Source organism: Sminthopsis crassicaudata, chromosome 6, assembly GCF_048593235.1.
Source record: "Sminthopsis crassicaudata isolate SCR6 chromosome 6, ASM4859323v1, whole genome shotgun sequence".
NCBI lineage: Eukaryota > Metazoa > Chordata > Mammalia > Dasyuromorphia > Dasyuridae > Sminthopsis > Sminthopsis crassicaudata.
The window spans coordinates 160,146,009-160,162,456 of NC_133622.1; the positions used below are offsets into that span (position 1 = coordinate 160,146,009).

The 16,448-nt window shown below is 36.2% G+C and overlaps 1 protein-coding gene across 4 annotated transcripts in view; it reads right to left on the reverse strand.

Moving 5' to 3' along the window:
- Nucleotides 1–2,661: 2,661 nt before the first annotated feature.
- SHROOM3 (shroom family member 3) overlaps nt 2,662–16,448 on the reverse strand; it is a 231,061-nt gene continuing 217,274 nt past the window's right edge. For all 4 annotated transcript variants that reach the window (XM_074274300.1, XM_074274299.1, XM_074274298.1 and 1 more), the window contains 3 exons: nt 15,235–15,385; nt 9,312–9,584; nt 2,662–4,247 (listed from right to left, as the gene is read on the reverse strand). In XM_074274300.1, coding sequence (XP_074130401.1) covers nt 3,879–4,247; nt 9,312–9,584; nt 15,235–15,385 — 793 coding nt within the window. In that variant the 3' untranslated portion in view covers nt 2,662–3,878. The remainder of the gene's footprint in view (nt 4,248–9,311; nt 9,585–15,234; nt 15,386–16,448) is intronic.

A 16,448-nucleotide genomic window follows, 5' to 3' on the forward strand; every position in this document is an offset into this window, starting at 1 on the left:
TTGTTATTTTCCTATTTGAAATACTTTCCCAGTGAAAAACATACAAATCCGTGGAACAGTTAAAAGAGAACTGGTTTATTGTGACCAAGCAACAGAACAAACCAAACCAACCTCCCCCTTTCCCTCCCCAATGCTTTGTCTGGTGCCTCTGGTGAAATGGTTTCTCTTTGCTTTCTTTGGTCACAATTGACACCTAGAAACAAAATATTATGAAGAAAAGAGTTGCACCAGTCAAGGGGTAACATTGTTGTTTAGTCCTGTCTGATTCTTTGCAAGTCCATTTGAAGTTTTTTTGGAGGTTTTTTTTTCCCCCCTCAAACTTCCTGGTATAAAAGTAAGATCTGGTGATGTGCCATTACACACAAAAAAACAAAAACAAAAATGCCAATATATCTTCATAACAATTAGGTTTTGGAGTTCCAATTGCTCACTTATTTCAGGCAGTATTCAATACAGCAAAATTCCTTTACAACAAAAAAAATTGAGGAAAGACTGTTGGAAGATCACAAAAGAGAGAACTTCAAAATTCATTCACTACAGGATATTTTGCACTTAGCAATTTAAAAAGTCAGTAGAATTTACTGGATTAAAAGAACTGGGTCATTTAGAAAATATCCTTTAGTGAATAGAAATTTAGGAAAAACAAGTTCTGAATTAGTGTTGACATTTCAGCTCCAACACTGCTGGACTTTATCAACATGGATAAGAAGCCATATCTAAGCCTCTCAGCAAGATATATAGTGGATTTTCTAGCATCTTCCTTCTTTGGTTTCATTCTATAAATTCATATGGATGCTCAATTTATCTCACTCCTCTTAAACTATGAAGTTTTGCATAATACTTGATCATCATCTTCATGTTTATGACAGGGCTTCCTTGGATCTAAATTCACAGAATCCCAGTTAGAACTGGAATAACAATAGTAACTAGTATTTATATAGCATTTACTATATGCCAGACCCTGTGTTGTACTTTACAAATATTAACTCATTTGACCCTTATAACAACCCTGGGAGGTAGTATCATTCCCACTTTATAGATAAGGAAATTGAGGCAGAGGTGAAGTGACTTGATCAGTATCTTACAGCTAGAAAGAATCTCATGCTGGATTGCATTCAGGTCTTCATAACTTCAGGTCCAGCCCTCTATCCACAATCCCACTTAGTTATACTTTCAATTTAAATTTTCGAAAAAAACATTATGGGCCCATTCAGCTGCAAGTCTATGACTATGAAAGGAAAAAAGTCTCAATGCCGTTTTTTAATATCAAAACTTGCATAAAATGGAAGCTTCCAAGGGAAAATCAATATATGTGGGTGAACTTTGAGTTTTTGACTTATGAAAAAGTTTAGTGTGGATGCATTTATCTGGGAACAAAAAAAGCATCTAAATTTTAAGTCCAAAAATTAAAAAATTAAATGAATAGAATACTATCACAAATTAAAAAAAAAGAATTATCACTTAAATTAATTTCTCTTCATGCTTTCTCACCTCCAACTCATGTTCAGTGATATGAAAAATTTCACAGCCATGAGCAGTTGACCCAAGGAAAGTAAATCTGAAAACATTTTTTGTCTTTATGTATCACGTGATAACAATAGTTGCCATTAATATAGTGCTTTAAGATTTGCAACCATAATCTTACTTTTTCATCAAAACAACTTGAGGTAAGTACTATTGCTATTTTTATTTTACAAAGGAAACCAAGGCAGCAAACCTCAGAGTCACACAGCTAGTAACTTGGGGCTTCCTGACTCAAGGTAATACTTGACTTCAATGTAACAATTTTGCCAACCTACTTATTATTAAGTAGGCTTTTAATAAATGCCTTTTACTTGATTTAATGGTAAATTTACTGAAAATGCTGGGATGACCTTGGTCCTTTTGTTTAATTTTCATCTTTTCTCGATCATGTTAATGATATGACAATCTTATATGAAATATACTCTTAAAAAAGGACAATGAAAAAGATTCTGTCATAAGGAAGGGATGTCAGAAAAATGTTGCTGGAAGTTTCCACTATTTTAGAAAAAAGCAAGCAAAAAAGTATCTTTCAAGCACTGTGCAAATTTCATTAAAAGTTAAAACAAAGAAATACCAGAACACTGAATTGCCAGGCTGTAAATTCCAGGATTGTCCTGGTCAATGTTTAACAACTGGCTTTATCTCTCATGATGCTTAAATTAACATTTTCTCCATCACTTAAGTCTCAACAATCAACAGAACAATAAACTCAAACCTTAATTGTAACATTCTGCTGATTTCTGAGATGTAAGAGCTTGGATTGAAAATTTAACATTAGGATCTCTCAAGCCAGTTTGAGCTGGTTCTAGCACACTCCTGATTTGATTAGAAAAGCTGAAATGAGGATGATGAAGAAGTTCAGCTTTTGAATTGGTTAGGGAAATATCATTTCCATTTTGAATTTGCCTCTACTTTTAACTGCATCATGTACTATGATGTGAATAGAATGGATGAGGAAGAGGAAATCATGAGATGAAGTTAGGAACTGGACCTTAACTGGATAGAAAGTGAGGAGCTTCCCTCCACAAGGACAGGTCCACACATTCTCTAATTTAGTTTCTGCAAATGTGGTGTCAGATTCAAATTACAACTGATCCCTGGAGAGTGCATATTGACTCAGAAAAACACACATTAACATTATGTTGTATTTTAATTTATTTTTTGTTAAACATTTCCCAATTACCTTTTGACATAGTTTTGGTGGCACAGCTACTTGTGATTAAGTTTGACACTACAAGTTTGACAAGTTTTCCTCGGGAAAAGTCCCCACATGTGTCAGACATGGGATTTGCACCCAGGACTTCTTGGCTTTGCTAACAGCTCTATCATGACACAGTGATGAGATTATAGCCAGGAAGATTTTCTACTCAGGGGACCCTAAGCAGGAACAGAATTTCCTCCTTGCTGTTATATCCTTTAGATCACTTAAAGAGACAGAGAGCAAAAGAGATAAAAAAAGAAACAGAAAAAGAGACATCCAGGAAGACACAGAAGCACAGAGAGAGAGAAATACAATTCATTAGTGGAAGGAAAAAGAGCATACAGGAAGAGGCTGACAGAAGAGAAAAAGACACACAAAGACAGAGAGGGAGAGATCGAGTGAAAGGGTAAAAGGCATCGAGAGAGACACAGAGAGACAGGGAATGATGGGGATGGGGAAGGAGACACACAGAGAAGAGAATCAGAGACAGAAGTTGAGGGGAAGAGAAAGAGCTTTGGGAGTGTGTGGGAACACAAATTCCCATACTCCAGGTAATTATCTTTGGGCTTTTTTTGTTTTTGTTTTTTTACCAAAGTCATCATTCCAATAGGATTTGCTGTGTCCACCATAGAGTCAAGTAACTGATTAGCATATAAACAAACATTTATACAACCTCATTCGTTTAAAAAATATAAATAGCGACAATGTTTAGGGCATTTTCCCCTTTCTCTTCATATTTTTTAAAAGACTTTATGTTACAAATTCTTCTTTATTGCATAATGCTACTCTATCATATGTAGGGCATTTTGCCCAGAAGGCAGACCAAGACACATTCCTGAAAGTGAAACTTACTTATTTAATGTTGACCCAGTCTGGTTAAAAACTAAAGAATCAACCACCCTTTAATCAACCCACAGTTTCATTACTTTTCTTTCTACCATGGAAAAATAGAAAGGATTATATTTTGGGTAGCTGGGAGAAGGAAAAAACAAACAAACTCAGAACTGTGTTTTCCTGTGGTTATTTTCCCCTCCATTCCCCATTAAAAATGCCAAAAGCCCATAATTTTTTTAGTGGACTGTAATTTGAAAATTGATCAGTTTAAATAATCTTGAGAATAGAGATGAGTTTTTCATTGGGTCTTTTAGGAGAGCTATAGTGAAGAAGTCAGTGTTGGAAGCACGTTTCTGAGTGCACAGCTCCCAGTGGAAGTCACCCTGGCTTCAGGAGGTGGAACTGCAGCAGAGGCTCTGGCCCTGGAGAAGAAGTCCCTAGGAAGACTTTCCATTAAGCAGTTGAGCTGCTCCTGGCCTAGTTTGATCTTGTCATCCAATTTCCGCTGTTCTATCAGAAGTGTCGACTTCATTTTCACAAAATGTTGGTAATCCTGGAGTTGCTCCTTAGTGAGGTAATTGGATAAGATGTCCAAAACCACACGCTCTCTCCGGTCCAGGTTCTCCTTGAGCTCCCGAGCATCTTCATGCTGGCCAGCCAACATCTTTTTCTTCTCATTTAGAGAGCTCTGCCACATCAAAAGAAGTGTATTAATTAATAAGACAAGAAACAGTAAGGAAAAGCAACTTTAAATGTCCTATGTGAATACTGAGGCAGAATAAGTCACTTTCTGTATAAGAAATAATGCTGATGAAGTACAGAAACTCATCTCAGAAAAGCCTAGCTTATGTCATAACTTTATTGTTATATTTGTCCAGGTGGATGGCACATGGGATAAAGTACCAGGTCTGAAGACAAGAAGGCTAAATCTAGGCAATCTGTTTGCCTCAGTTTCTCCAACTGTCAAATGGAGATAATAAATAGTACCCATTTCTCAAGGGTATTGAGGATCAAATAAAATAAAATTTATATTGGGCTTAGTATAGTGCCTGGCATATTGTAGGATCTATAGAAATGCCTGGCTATCATCACCTTTAATTACTGATATATCTAATAATTTAAAAATATGCCTATAATTTATGTTAATTTATACCAATGAATAAATTATAAATGCAAATTACAAATATCAATACACTAATAAATCACAATGAATAATAAAATATATTAATGATCATACCACAATGCACCATATACAATTAAATATTGCAAAAAATGTTAATAAATAAGTAATAATTAAGGATGATGATAAATGTTACTTATTAAGCCTTCACTAGCTTCAGTCTGAAGGGATTATCTAAAGTCAGTTAAAGCTATGATATCCCTTTAGCATCTTTTCTTGGGGAAGAGGAAAAGACCTAAAAGTGCTGTCAAATAATCATTGTGAAGACTGAATTATTCAGAATTCCTTTCTCTACCATCTTTGAACCCTGCATGAAGGAGAACATACTTCTTAATGGTGACAGTTTTACATTTCTTAAATGTTTCATTTTTGTTTTCTGGGCTTGATGACTTTGCAGAGACACAATAGAATAGAATTAGAACCCAGAGTGGGAGAGTCTATCTGTCCTATTATTATTGCTGTTGCTCTGATTTTCACTTTTCTGGATATGGCACCTGTGAGTTCACTGATGTAGGGACATTAGGTGATCAGGCTCTCTCAATGGCAACCTCTCTTCAAAACCTTCCCAGGCTGGGGGTACTGAGTGATGGTTATCTATTATATAGCTTATTGAATTATGCTGCCAAATTCCTTGGTTCACTAATCAAAATCTGAATAATTATTTGAACTATTTTTGAATTATTTGAATTAATTCTTATACTGACACAAAATTTAAAATGTTAACTTGTCCATTCTTTCCCTTCCTCACAAAAAAGACATTATCTGTATATTATTATTCTGTACATTATCCGTTATTCTGCATAGCACAGAATAATGATTCTCAAAACTTTTGATTTCAGTACTCCTTTTCAATCTTAAATTACTGAGGCCCCCTAAATAAATTGCTTATCTATATATGTAAGACATTTTATCTAGATTTTGTTTATATCAGGGGTTCTCAAACTACGGTCCGTGGGTCAGATGCGGCCCGCTGAGGACGTTTATGCAGCCCGCCGGGTTATGGCAAATGGGCTGAGGGACAGGGAACTGGCCCCCTATTTAAAAAGTTTGAGGACCACTGATCTATATTATGTAAGACATTTTAAAATCTTAGCATTATTATGAAAATAGTGCTGACCTTATAGATTAGCCACTGAAAAAGTACTTAGGGGCCCCAGGTTATATCTTTAGAATACTGGAATAGAAGATAAAATAATATAAACTCTGGGATGATCAGTTAACTTATTTAGATACATAAATATACTAGATTTATTATTGGCCATAACAAAGGATGAATGTGAAAGATTCAAAGAAACTTGGGAAAACTTACATGAACTGATGCAGAGTGATCAGAACCAGGAAACCAAAACCACTCAGGCCAAAACTCAGCCCCTGAAAGACCTGTCTTTTCTGAGGTCCTCTCAAGTTGTCTTTGGAGGACAACTGCTTTATCCCTTCATTTTTGCTTCTCTACGATCATTTTGTGGTACTTTTCTGTCTGTTTGTGGAGGAAATCTGGAGAGCCCGGACATTTCTGACCTATTCTACCATCTTCTTAGAAGTCCTCCCTCCAAAACAACGACTACAATGTAAACGAAAGGAAGGGGGAAAGAAATAAGCATTCATATAGTGCCTATTATATGCCAGGTGCTGTGCTCATTACAGTTTGCAAATATTACTTCATTTGACCTTCACAACAATTCTGGGTGGCTAGTGCTATTATTATCCTCATTTTGTAGTTGAGGAAATTGAGGCAAACAGAAGTGACTTTTCCAGAGATACAAATCTAGTACTGGATTTGAATTATGGTCTTCCTAATTCCAGGCCCAATGTTCCATACACTATACCACCAACTTCCCCAGAGAACAACCAAAAAAGTGAAACCACAAAGAAGAAATGAGAAAATGTGCTATCCTCCCTTTGAAACAAAGGTGTTTACCATAGTGTCCCAAACATATTAAGCACTTCATAAATGTTCAGTAACTGGAAGACAAGTCAAGTGGGGGAGTACAGGTGTAGAACATTGCATACATTGTTAGACTCAAGTAATGTCTTGGTTAGTTTTGCTGACTATTTTTTTTTTTTTATGTTGCAAGGGACATAAAAGTGAGGCAAGTATAGTTAGAAAGTAAGGTATAATAATAACATCTGGCACTTTTATAATGTTTTCTATTTCTTCACAACTATCCTGGTATAGGGGTGTGTGTGTGTATGTATGAGACAGACAGAGAAAGTAAGAAAAAAAGGGAAAGAGAAAGAGGAAAAGAGAGTCAATCTTAAAAGGACATTATATGAAACTAAGTTGGAAGAAAGGTCAGTATGATAAGTTTATATATCTCAGTAGATTTATAAAAATGTTTAATAGGATTTAGTCCAATGTGTGATAATCAGTGGTAAAAAAAAATTTTTTTGACATTCAGGAGAAAAATTATTTGTGAAAGTTAAAAGCAACCCGTTTAAAGGTTATAGAGATCTAGTCAAGCACACACACATTCACATGGGGGTTCCCTGAAGATTAATTAATGCTTCTCTGCCCCAAATCCCCCAGACTTTTCCCCTAAAGACTTGATCTAATATTTAGAGAAAAATAAAAACAGAAGTATTTTAGAATAGATCAAGAAAACAATTCTAAAATAGCATCAGTAACTTAGACCATGAACTTGAAAGGCAAGACCTTCCAAAAAAACCTCAATATTTTAAATTTAACCCAACATCTATTTTATCCCCCCTTTAAAAAATGTGAATGTCATTTTTTAAGCTAGACTAAGATGGCTTCTCTGTACTCCTCCCACAATTGAGATATCTCTATAGCAGCTGAACAAGTGAGGACTGGAGGGAGGAGAAAGATTTGGAAGGAAAAAAAGAAAAAAGCAAGGATGAAAAGGAGAAAAACATTCTTAAGAATGTCCCTTAGGAATGGTGAATATTCAGAGCATCCCCATCTCCCCTGTGTCTATGGAATAGAGAAATCAAACTATGTTCGCAAACTGGTGCTTACTAATTTTTTTTTTTTTGAGGCTGGGGTTAAGTGACTTGCCCAGGGTCACACAGCTAGGAAGCGTTAAGTGTCTGAGACCAGATTTGAACCCGGGTCCTCCCGAATTCAAGGCTTTTGTTCTATCCACTGCACCACCTAGCTGCCCTGGTGCTTACAATTAAGCTTCTGGGTTTCTTTTCAGATGTAATTTTTCTTTTGGGAAGAAGCAAGAAAAGATTTTGGAAAAAATTTTATGCTTTCCCCCAGTTGCCACATTGATTCTCTTTATGGCTAGTTGAAGAAAAGATGATAGAAATATTTGAGAGAGGAGGGACAAAGAAAAACTTGGAAATACTTAATGTATTCATCCAGTTGTTGTTTGGTATCTGATAATCATAATAAGTGGCATTCATATTAGTCTTTAAAATTTACAAAAAGGCATACGGTCCCTGTTACCAGAGAGGCAAAGACTGGTGGAATGCTTGCAGGAGTTCTAGAATGAAATAGGGCTATAGGGCAAATGGATGACCACACTAAGTCCAGTACCACCAATATGACTCACTAGAGAGTAGTGGGCCATAAGTTGTTTAAAGGGGTGTGAACAAGCCTAGATTAGACACATAGACATAGTGGGATCAGGCTTCTAAATGGCTGCTGCATTTCTAGATTGGATGAGTTAAGGAGACCCAGTCCCAAAATAAAAGAGGTCATATTAGGTGGTTTTGGACATCTTCCAATTTCCCCTTACTCTTGTTTATTTGGCAGTAAATTAATTTTCTTTAACCAAAACTTTGAATTCTAGTCCAAGTGATAAAATTAGTGTGCTGTGACATCTTGGATAATTGATGTTCCTTCTACAAATCCCAATTTTCTCATCTGAAAAATGGACAAATGATCTCAAATCCTATTCAGCTTTAACAGTCTATGACATTATGACTGAAAGGGCAAGTGGTTCTCTTCTGGGAGCATGATAGTAGAGTAGGAGACTCCCAAATAGTAAGTGCTTTCCAAGGTGTCAAATTTGGGACATATTATTCTAATTAGTTCTTTCTTGAGTCCATTGTATCTTCAATGAATACAATGAGGTTCTGAAATTAGATTCTCCATTACCATGCCCCTTCCCTTGTTGCCACGATACATTTCCATTCACTGAGATGCAACCAACCCATGCAAACTATATATCCCAACAGTTTCCGTCCTTAATTTTTTTTTTTTTCTTTTTAATAATCAATTCCATACATTTTAGGGAGAGGCAGGGCAGAAGATGGGCAATGAGGGAAGCATTTAGAGATAAACAGTTTCTTTTTCAAGTACTTCCTGGGCCAATAATTCTTTAGATAGGCCACAGTATAAAAGACACACATATAGATCCTCCTCTTTTATATGTACATTTCCTGTTTCCTTAATAATATGCTAGGGGGTGAGGAAGTAGGTCTTAAGAGAAATTAATTAGTCTGTGAGTTCGTAGAGAGCAAGAACTGTCTTTTGCCTTTCTTTGTGTCTTAAACATAATAAAAGTGCCTGGCTTAATAAATGTATGTTGACCTGACTTTTGTATAGATGATAGATAAACAGCAGGAGCTCCATAAATATTTGATTGATGTTAGGTTACCTACCCGCTCTTCATTATTTGCATCTTCACCCAATCCACTGAGGACATTTTCTACACGGGCCAATCGTCCAGAGAGGGAGAGCAAAAGGTTCACAACCTTGTCCAGGTCTCCTATGAACATCTTGTATTTGTCAAATTCATTGGGCTTGCAGAGTTTCCTGATCAAAACTTCTACTTCTTCTCCAAGGGCATTATTGAGCTTGATGTCCATTAGCAAACTTTCCTTTGCTTCTTTCAGAGATTCCAGTTTAAGCTTCAGGCTTCCTATGAGTTTTGCCTATAATAAAGATGGAGTAAACACAAGAGGACATTAGATCAAGAGCAAATGTAGGCTGGTGACAGGCTTGGATGACCTCTCTGTCAATTTAAATTCCACACTGCCAAGAATCAGTTCAAGAGAAAGTGAATGGGAAAGTGCTGGACCTGGATTCAAAACTAGCTCTTCTGGGGCATCGTGGGCAATAGCAAGCATTTGGTAGGAATTATAGGTTTACAAAGCTCTTACAAATATGCTCCCAACAGTCCTGTGAGTTAATACCTATGAGTATCCCCATTTTACAGATAAATGGAAGAGGATGAAATCTGTGGAAGCAACTGTGGAAATGGATGCAGTTGTACCTCAGTGATTAGAGACTTCATCAGGAAGGGTAGCAAGGCCAAAACTATGGAGGCTCATGTGATAAGACTTTTATGCCTAGCAGGTACTTTATCTATCTTAGATCAAGAGTGAAAGGGTGCTTTAGAGGCCATTTGATCCCACCTCTTCTCTGCCTATCTTTGCATAAAATGTTTTTATTTTCTCTTCATTTCTACATTTTCCAGTGGTAGCACACTCAATATAACACTGCCTTATTTTGCTCTCTAGTTATTTTGTATTCTTCCCTAACTAAACTGTATCCTCAAAGGATGATGCTATGTCCTCTAATTTATGTATTCCCCAAAGCACATAGTCATTGAATAGACTTGGAGTTAGTATTCTTAAAGGAGATAAATATTTAAAAATCTCTAATCATTTAAAGTACATTTGGGTGTATACAATGGTTAAATTCTTTTCACTAACTATCTAGATATCACGAGGCCATATAATGTCAAGAGATCTAGCAACAAGTTCCCATCATGTTGGATGGATCCCTTATATGTAGGATTAATGGGAGTGCATGGGGGTAAATAGATTGCAATCCTTAGAAAGGTTACTCACATTGCTGAGATCATAGAGCCAAAAGACTGAAATAGTTAAATTACCTACTGTAATTTACAATGAGTGAATATGTATTTGAAGAAACAAAAATCAAAAGCACTGTCCTATTTGACTGATACTGTATTACCACCTTATCACTTTCAAGATCAAATATCAGCTAAGCTGTTTGGTATTTAAATCTCTTTGCAATTTGCCCTGCTACCTTTCCAATTTTTCACTTGACTCCTGCTCCAAATACTCTAAATCCAGGTATACTGAATTAGAATTAGTTTTCCCCCTTCTTTAAAGGCAATGCTCTGCCCCTACAAATAATCTTGTTTAATCTAATTTTTTGAGGAGATCCATTTATTTATTCATTTATTTGCTGAGGCAATTGGGGTTAAATAACTTGCCCAGAATCACACAGCTAGGAAGTGTTAAGTGTCTGAGACCAAATTTGAACTTTGATCCTCTAAATTCAGGGGTGGTGCTCTAACCACTGTACCATCTAGCTGTTGTTTAATCAATCTATTTTAATTAAACCCGTTTCCTTCAGGATCTTCTTTATTTGTTCATCAAATTTTTTCATTCCTGTATGTAAACCTTTTTCTAGTTTTAAAGTTTTAACTTTAATTAATATGTTTATTTTATTTAGTTATTTAATACTTTCACTTCCCAAGGAAAGAGTTTGAATTAACTATTTTCTTTTTCTCTTTCTCCCCACTCATTTTAATATTTCTAGAAATTCTTTTTCTTCAAGGACAAATTATGCTACCATTTAGATAATTACTTGTGTACCCTTCACAGATAAAAGTTATTTCTTTGGGGCAGCTAGGTGACCAGTAGATAAAGCACCAGCCCTGAAGTGAAGAGGATCTGAGTTCAGATTTGACTTCAGACACACTTCCTAGCTGTGTTACCCTGGGCAAATTACTTAACCAATTGCCTCAGGGGAAAAAAAAAAAGTATTTCTTCCTTCAAGTTTCTAATAACACTTTGGATCTCTCCATTGTACTCATCACTCTTAGCCAAATATCTTAATTTTTGCATATATCTTTTCCCTTGAATTAGGTTGTAAGTGCTTTCAGTCTGTTCTTCCCCTCTTCCTCTCCCTACACACGGCCTTCCCCCTCCCCCCCCAGGACAGTGTCTTGCTGAAAGAAACTTAATTGAAAGGCACATTTTCCAAATTATCATCCTGGTATTTTAAGGCAAGCAACCCAACTTTTAAAGTTAAATTGAAAATTCAATTTACTTTAAAGACTGATCAGAATATGATGGTGAATGTCCAATGGGGTGGGGAAAGGGAATTGGGTAAATTGCTCCATATAGAATTAAAAAAAATTTTTTTTTGCACATGAAAATGCAAATCTATTTTGTATAAACTTGCTATTCTTGTATATATGTAAAATCATTCTATATATACTTTTCTCTATAAGTTCTAGAATTTGTTTAAAAAAGAAGAACCTATGAGTATAATACATGTTTAGAATCGCCATGTTTCCAATAAATGAATATGGGAACCATACCCTGACAAAAACATCCAAATAGTCCTGTAAAGAACGCTGCTCCACAAGTAATCCTACCACAGAAATACACCATGCAGTGGGTGTGCTGTGATGTAGGTGTTAGAAAAAAGGGTAAAATTAACACTCTCGGAGGAGACTGTCACCCTAATCACAGAATCAGCTGAGGAACTGCCAGCACCCACTGCTGGAGGGGTTAAATAAGGCAGACCATGTTTTTGACTGGAGTACCCAGACTAGAGATACTTCTGTCTGTAGAGATAACTCTAGCTTTCTAAGAGAGGAGCAGATAAGCTTGAGAGGTCTACAATTATGGAAGGGAAGGCAGTTGGGGAAGGTGCTGAGGGCAATACTAGAGGAAACTTCTTGGAATCAAGTGTCACTGGAAAATAACCTGTACCCAAAAGGGAGCCAAAACATTACAACATTTTCCCTTTGAGGATTGTTATCTGAGCCAAGTAAGGACAGAAGACAGCCTCTGGGGGGCAGGGGCAGCACAGAAAGCATTCCATTGTGAATTCTCCCCATTGAAGGCCCCTGGCTTTCAGCTTAGGGATAAGGAATGTGGGTGAGCACCCTTGACCTTGACAATGATGACACAAAGATTTCCTATTGAACTTTTTTGCGTGACCTCTATGAATGGCTTTTTATACACGAAGACAAATCCCATGACTAACATTTTCAGTTTTTGTAGCTTTGTAAAAAAGAGCCTGAGTAGGAGAGATTTTATAGGATAGACATCTATGTAGTGTTATAAAGAAGTACCTTCGGATAATTAGCAACTTGCAGAACCTGATTCTAATTACTGGGGGGTAGAGTAGCTTAAAGATACAATATCAACCAAGATTTTTTGTCTTGCACAAGGTAAAGGGGACATTTAGATATAGCTCCAAAGTTTGTAAAATGTTGTACATGTCTTATCTGTAGGGAATGAAATTATAATTATACCCATTTTAAAGATAAGGAAAATGAAGATTTGAGTTTAAGTGACTTGCCTGAAGTCACATATTTTGTTACCTAGGCAAGAATAATGTGATTAGATCTTCCAGCCTCCAAATCAAGCACTCATCAGTTAACCAAAAAAAAAAAAAAAATTGTTGACTTTGTTTATTTAAGAACATTGGACTTTTTTTGGAACTGCTAAATATCATTATCTATCTTGGATATAATTTTGCTATGTGGGAGTCTGATTCAATTTGCTCAAGGAGCCTTCCTCAGAAAGGGACATGTATGTTATATTATTTCAGTTTCTCCATGACCCCATGTGGGGTATTCTTTCCTTCTTCATCTCATTCTATAGATGAGGAAACAGGCAAACAGGGCTAAGTGATTTGCCCAGGGTCATACAGCTAGTTATCGTCTGAGGCTGGATTTGAACTCAAATATTGCCAACTCTAGGCCTGGCACTGGATTTAGCTGGCTGGTGATACCATCTATCACTTAAGAATGTAAATTCTTATCTAACCATTCTGGAGAGCAATTTTGAACTATGCCCAAAGGGCTATAAAATAGTGCATATCCTTTGATCCAGCAGGGTCACTAGTACAAGGAAATCATAAAAAAGGAAAAGGACTCACATGAGCATTAAAAATGTTTGTAAGCAACCCTTTTGTAGTGGTAAGAAACTCTCTCATGGTTTTTCCCTTTTCTCATGGTTTGTAGTGGTAAGAAACTCTCTCATGGTTTTTCCCTTTTGTTCTGATTTTTCTCTTCCAACATGGTTTGTAAAGAAATGTGCACTACACATACACACACACACACACACACACACACACACACACACACACAGTATGTACATGTATAACCAGAAAAAAAAAATAAAACAATAGAAATTGAAAAAGAATGTAAATTCTTCGGGGCAACTAAATGATGCAGTGGATAGAGCACTGGCACTGGAGTCAGGAGAACCCGAATTCAAATCTGACCTCAGACAGTTAACACTTCTTAGCTGTGAGAATCTGGACAAGTCACTTAACACACACACACACACACACACACACACACACACACACACACACACACACACACACCAAAACAAAAAAGTAAATTCTTCAAATATTGATTCCCTATTTTAGAAAAGAAAAATATAGTGATACCTAGTTTCCCTTAGAAAGGGATTTATTTCTTAACATGGTTACCCAGAAGTTTCATCACATAATATAGGTATCCTTGTCTAGTAAAGCTGATGAATTCCTCAGAATGTTTTAAAAAGTATAAAACACATAGAATTACAAAGAAAACAGATATTATATTGCACATATTTAAAGAAAATTTTTTTTAAATTCACAGATGGCAGGTTAAGAACTATTTTACTAGAGCCAGAGGATATGAATTCATATACTTCGCTTTGGGCCTCAGTTTTTTCATCTCAACTAGGTTAGACTAGGTGACCTCTGAAGTCCCTTCCAGATCAAAACTACTTTTATCCTTTGTCTTATTGATGTTGGGCACATAGACAATGCATCTGGTGACAGTACCAGCCTGAAGTTGGGGGTGCTTGTCATCAGCCAAGGAATGGCTGACTTAGGAGACAAAGATTGTTTCCTAAAGTATGGGGGGAGCAAGAACCTGGCTTGGTAAAGGAAATACTCCATGGATAAAATCAAAGGTCTTTTGAAGTCCTGGAGTAACATTTTGTTGGTAAGAATTGCTGGCTGATTTCCTTGCCTCAAGTTTTTCCATTCTAGTTTACTCTCCACTCAATTGTCATAGTGATCTTCTGGCTTGATCAAGTCCCACTTCCCCTATCTCTCACCCAGCTCCATTTAATAAACTCCGATGGCTCCTTGTTATCTCTAAGATCAAATATAAAAATCTCCTTTTTGACTAAAACTTGGATCTTCCCTACTTTTCCAGTCTTCTTTCAGATCCAGTCCCCACTACATATATTTTTGCAGTCCAGGGACGCTGGATTGCTTATGTTCCATCTCCTGACCCCTAGCATTTTCACTGGTGGTCCCCCATGCCTGGAATGTCCTCCTTTCTCATCCTGCCTCAGTCTTAGTGCCTTCTCTCTGAGATGATCTATAATTTTCCCAGTACATATACATGGTTGTTTGCATGTTGTCACTCTCATTAGATTGGGAACTCCTTAAGGGTAGGGACTGGTTTTTTTGTTTGTTTTTCTTTGTGATCCCATCACTTAGTACAGTGCCTTAATTCTTTTTGACTGATTGACCACATTCTTGGTTGTAAAGCAGGGGATTCCCCAGTTTTGAACTTGCCTTCTTTTCATTGACATCTAGTTGGTCATCATCCTCATTTCCCTCTGCAGGCATGGATTTGAGTTTATTTAGAAGCTCCGCCTTCGGTGCAGACACATTATAATAGGCAGGACAGTTGATCAACATTCCCACTTTTTCTTTCTCTGTGCTCCTAAATCACAAAGAATAAATATAAAAACACATCATATATTTAAATCAGAGTCAAAATCAGTTCCTATAAAATGGCCATTTTTATAATGTTGAATTTTTATTCTACTTCAATATTTTTCCTGGCAATACTTAATGAAATAATAGCCATGTAATTATATTTCTAAGTGTTCCTGTGTATGAGTACAAGGAAATTTTTCAGTTGACAAATTCAAAGTAGAAAGTTACAAGAAGCAGTAGAAATTCAAGCAAGTTTAAAGATGCTTTCCTAAGATTCAGGACCTTCATTTTTGAAAGTAAGTGACCTACCCAAATATGATGTTTCAAAATGTTCAATTCTTATTGTGGATTAAAAAAAAACAAAACACCAAATTCTACTCTTCACAGGATGGATGTAAAAACTACCAATTATTGCCTTAAAGAACATATCTAGGAATTGAGAAATTTGTGTTTTAGTCCCATCTGTATTAGTGTCTAACCAAGTTATAAGCTTTTTTTTTTTTTTCAGACTACAAGCAAGACCCTACTGAGGGAGCAAACAATTCTGCCTTTATTAGTGAGGTTGTTCAGTTGCTCTGACATATCTGACTGTTTGTGATGCCATAGGCTTGTCTGTATGGTTTTCCTGACAAAGATATTGAAGTAGTTTGCTATTTCTGTCTCTAGTATGCCCCTATTTTATAGATGAATAAAGGCAAATAGGATTTAAGTGACTTGCCCAGAGTCACACAACTATTAACTGTCTGAGGCCAGATTTGAATTCAGATCTTCCTAACTCCTGATTCTATCCACTGTACCACCTAGTGGCCCCTAAGTTAGGTATTTTTTGATATGTATGACTTCAATAGTCTTTTGAATTATTAAAGGTTTATTTAATAATTTGGCCTTGTATTTATGTTGTACTCAGACCAAATAAACACATATAGGTGTTTAGTATAGTCTAGTCACCAACAAAAAAAGCAAAATTTTTTTTCATAAACTAAATTGCTGAAAAACAGGAGAAAATGAAGTGATGTCTAACTGATGTTAGGTAACTTAAAATTGGGTTTTTTAAAGACATTTTATGT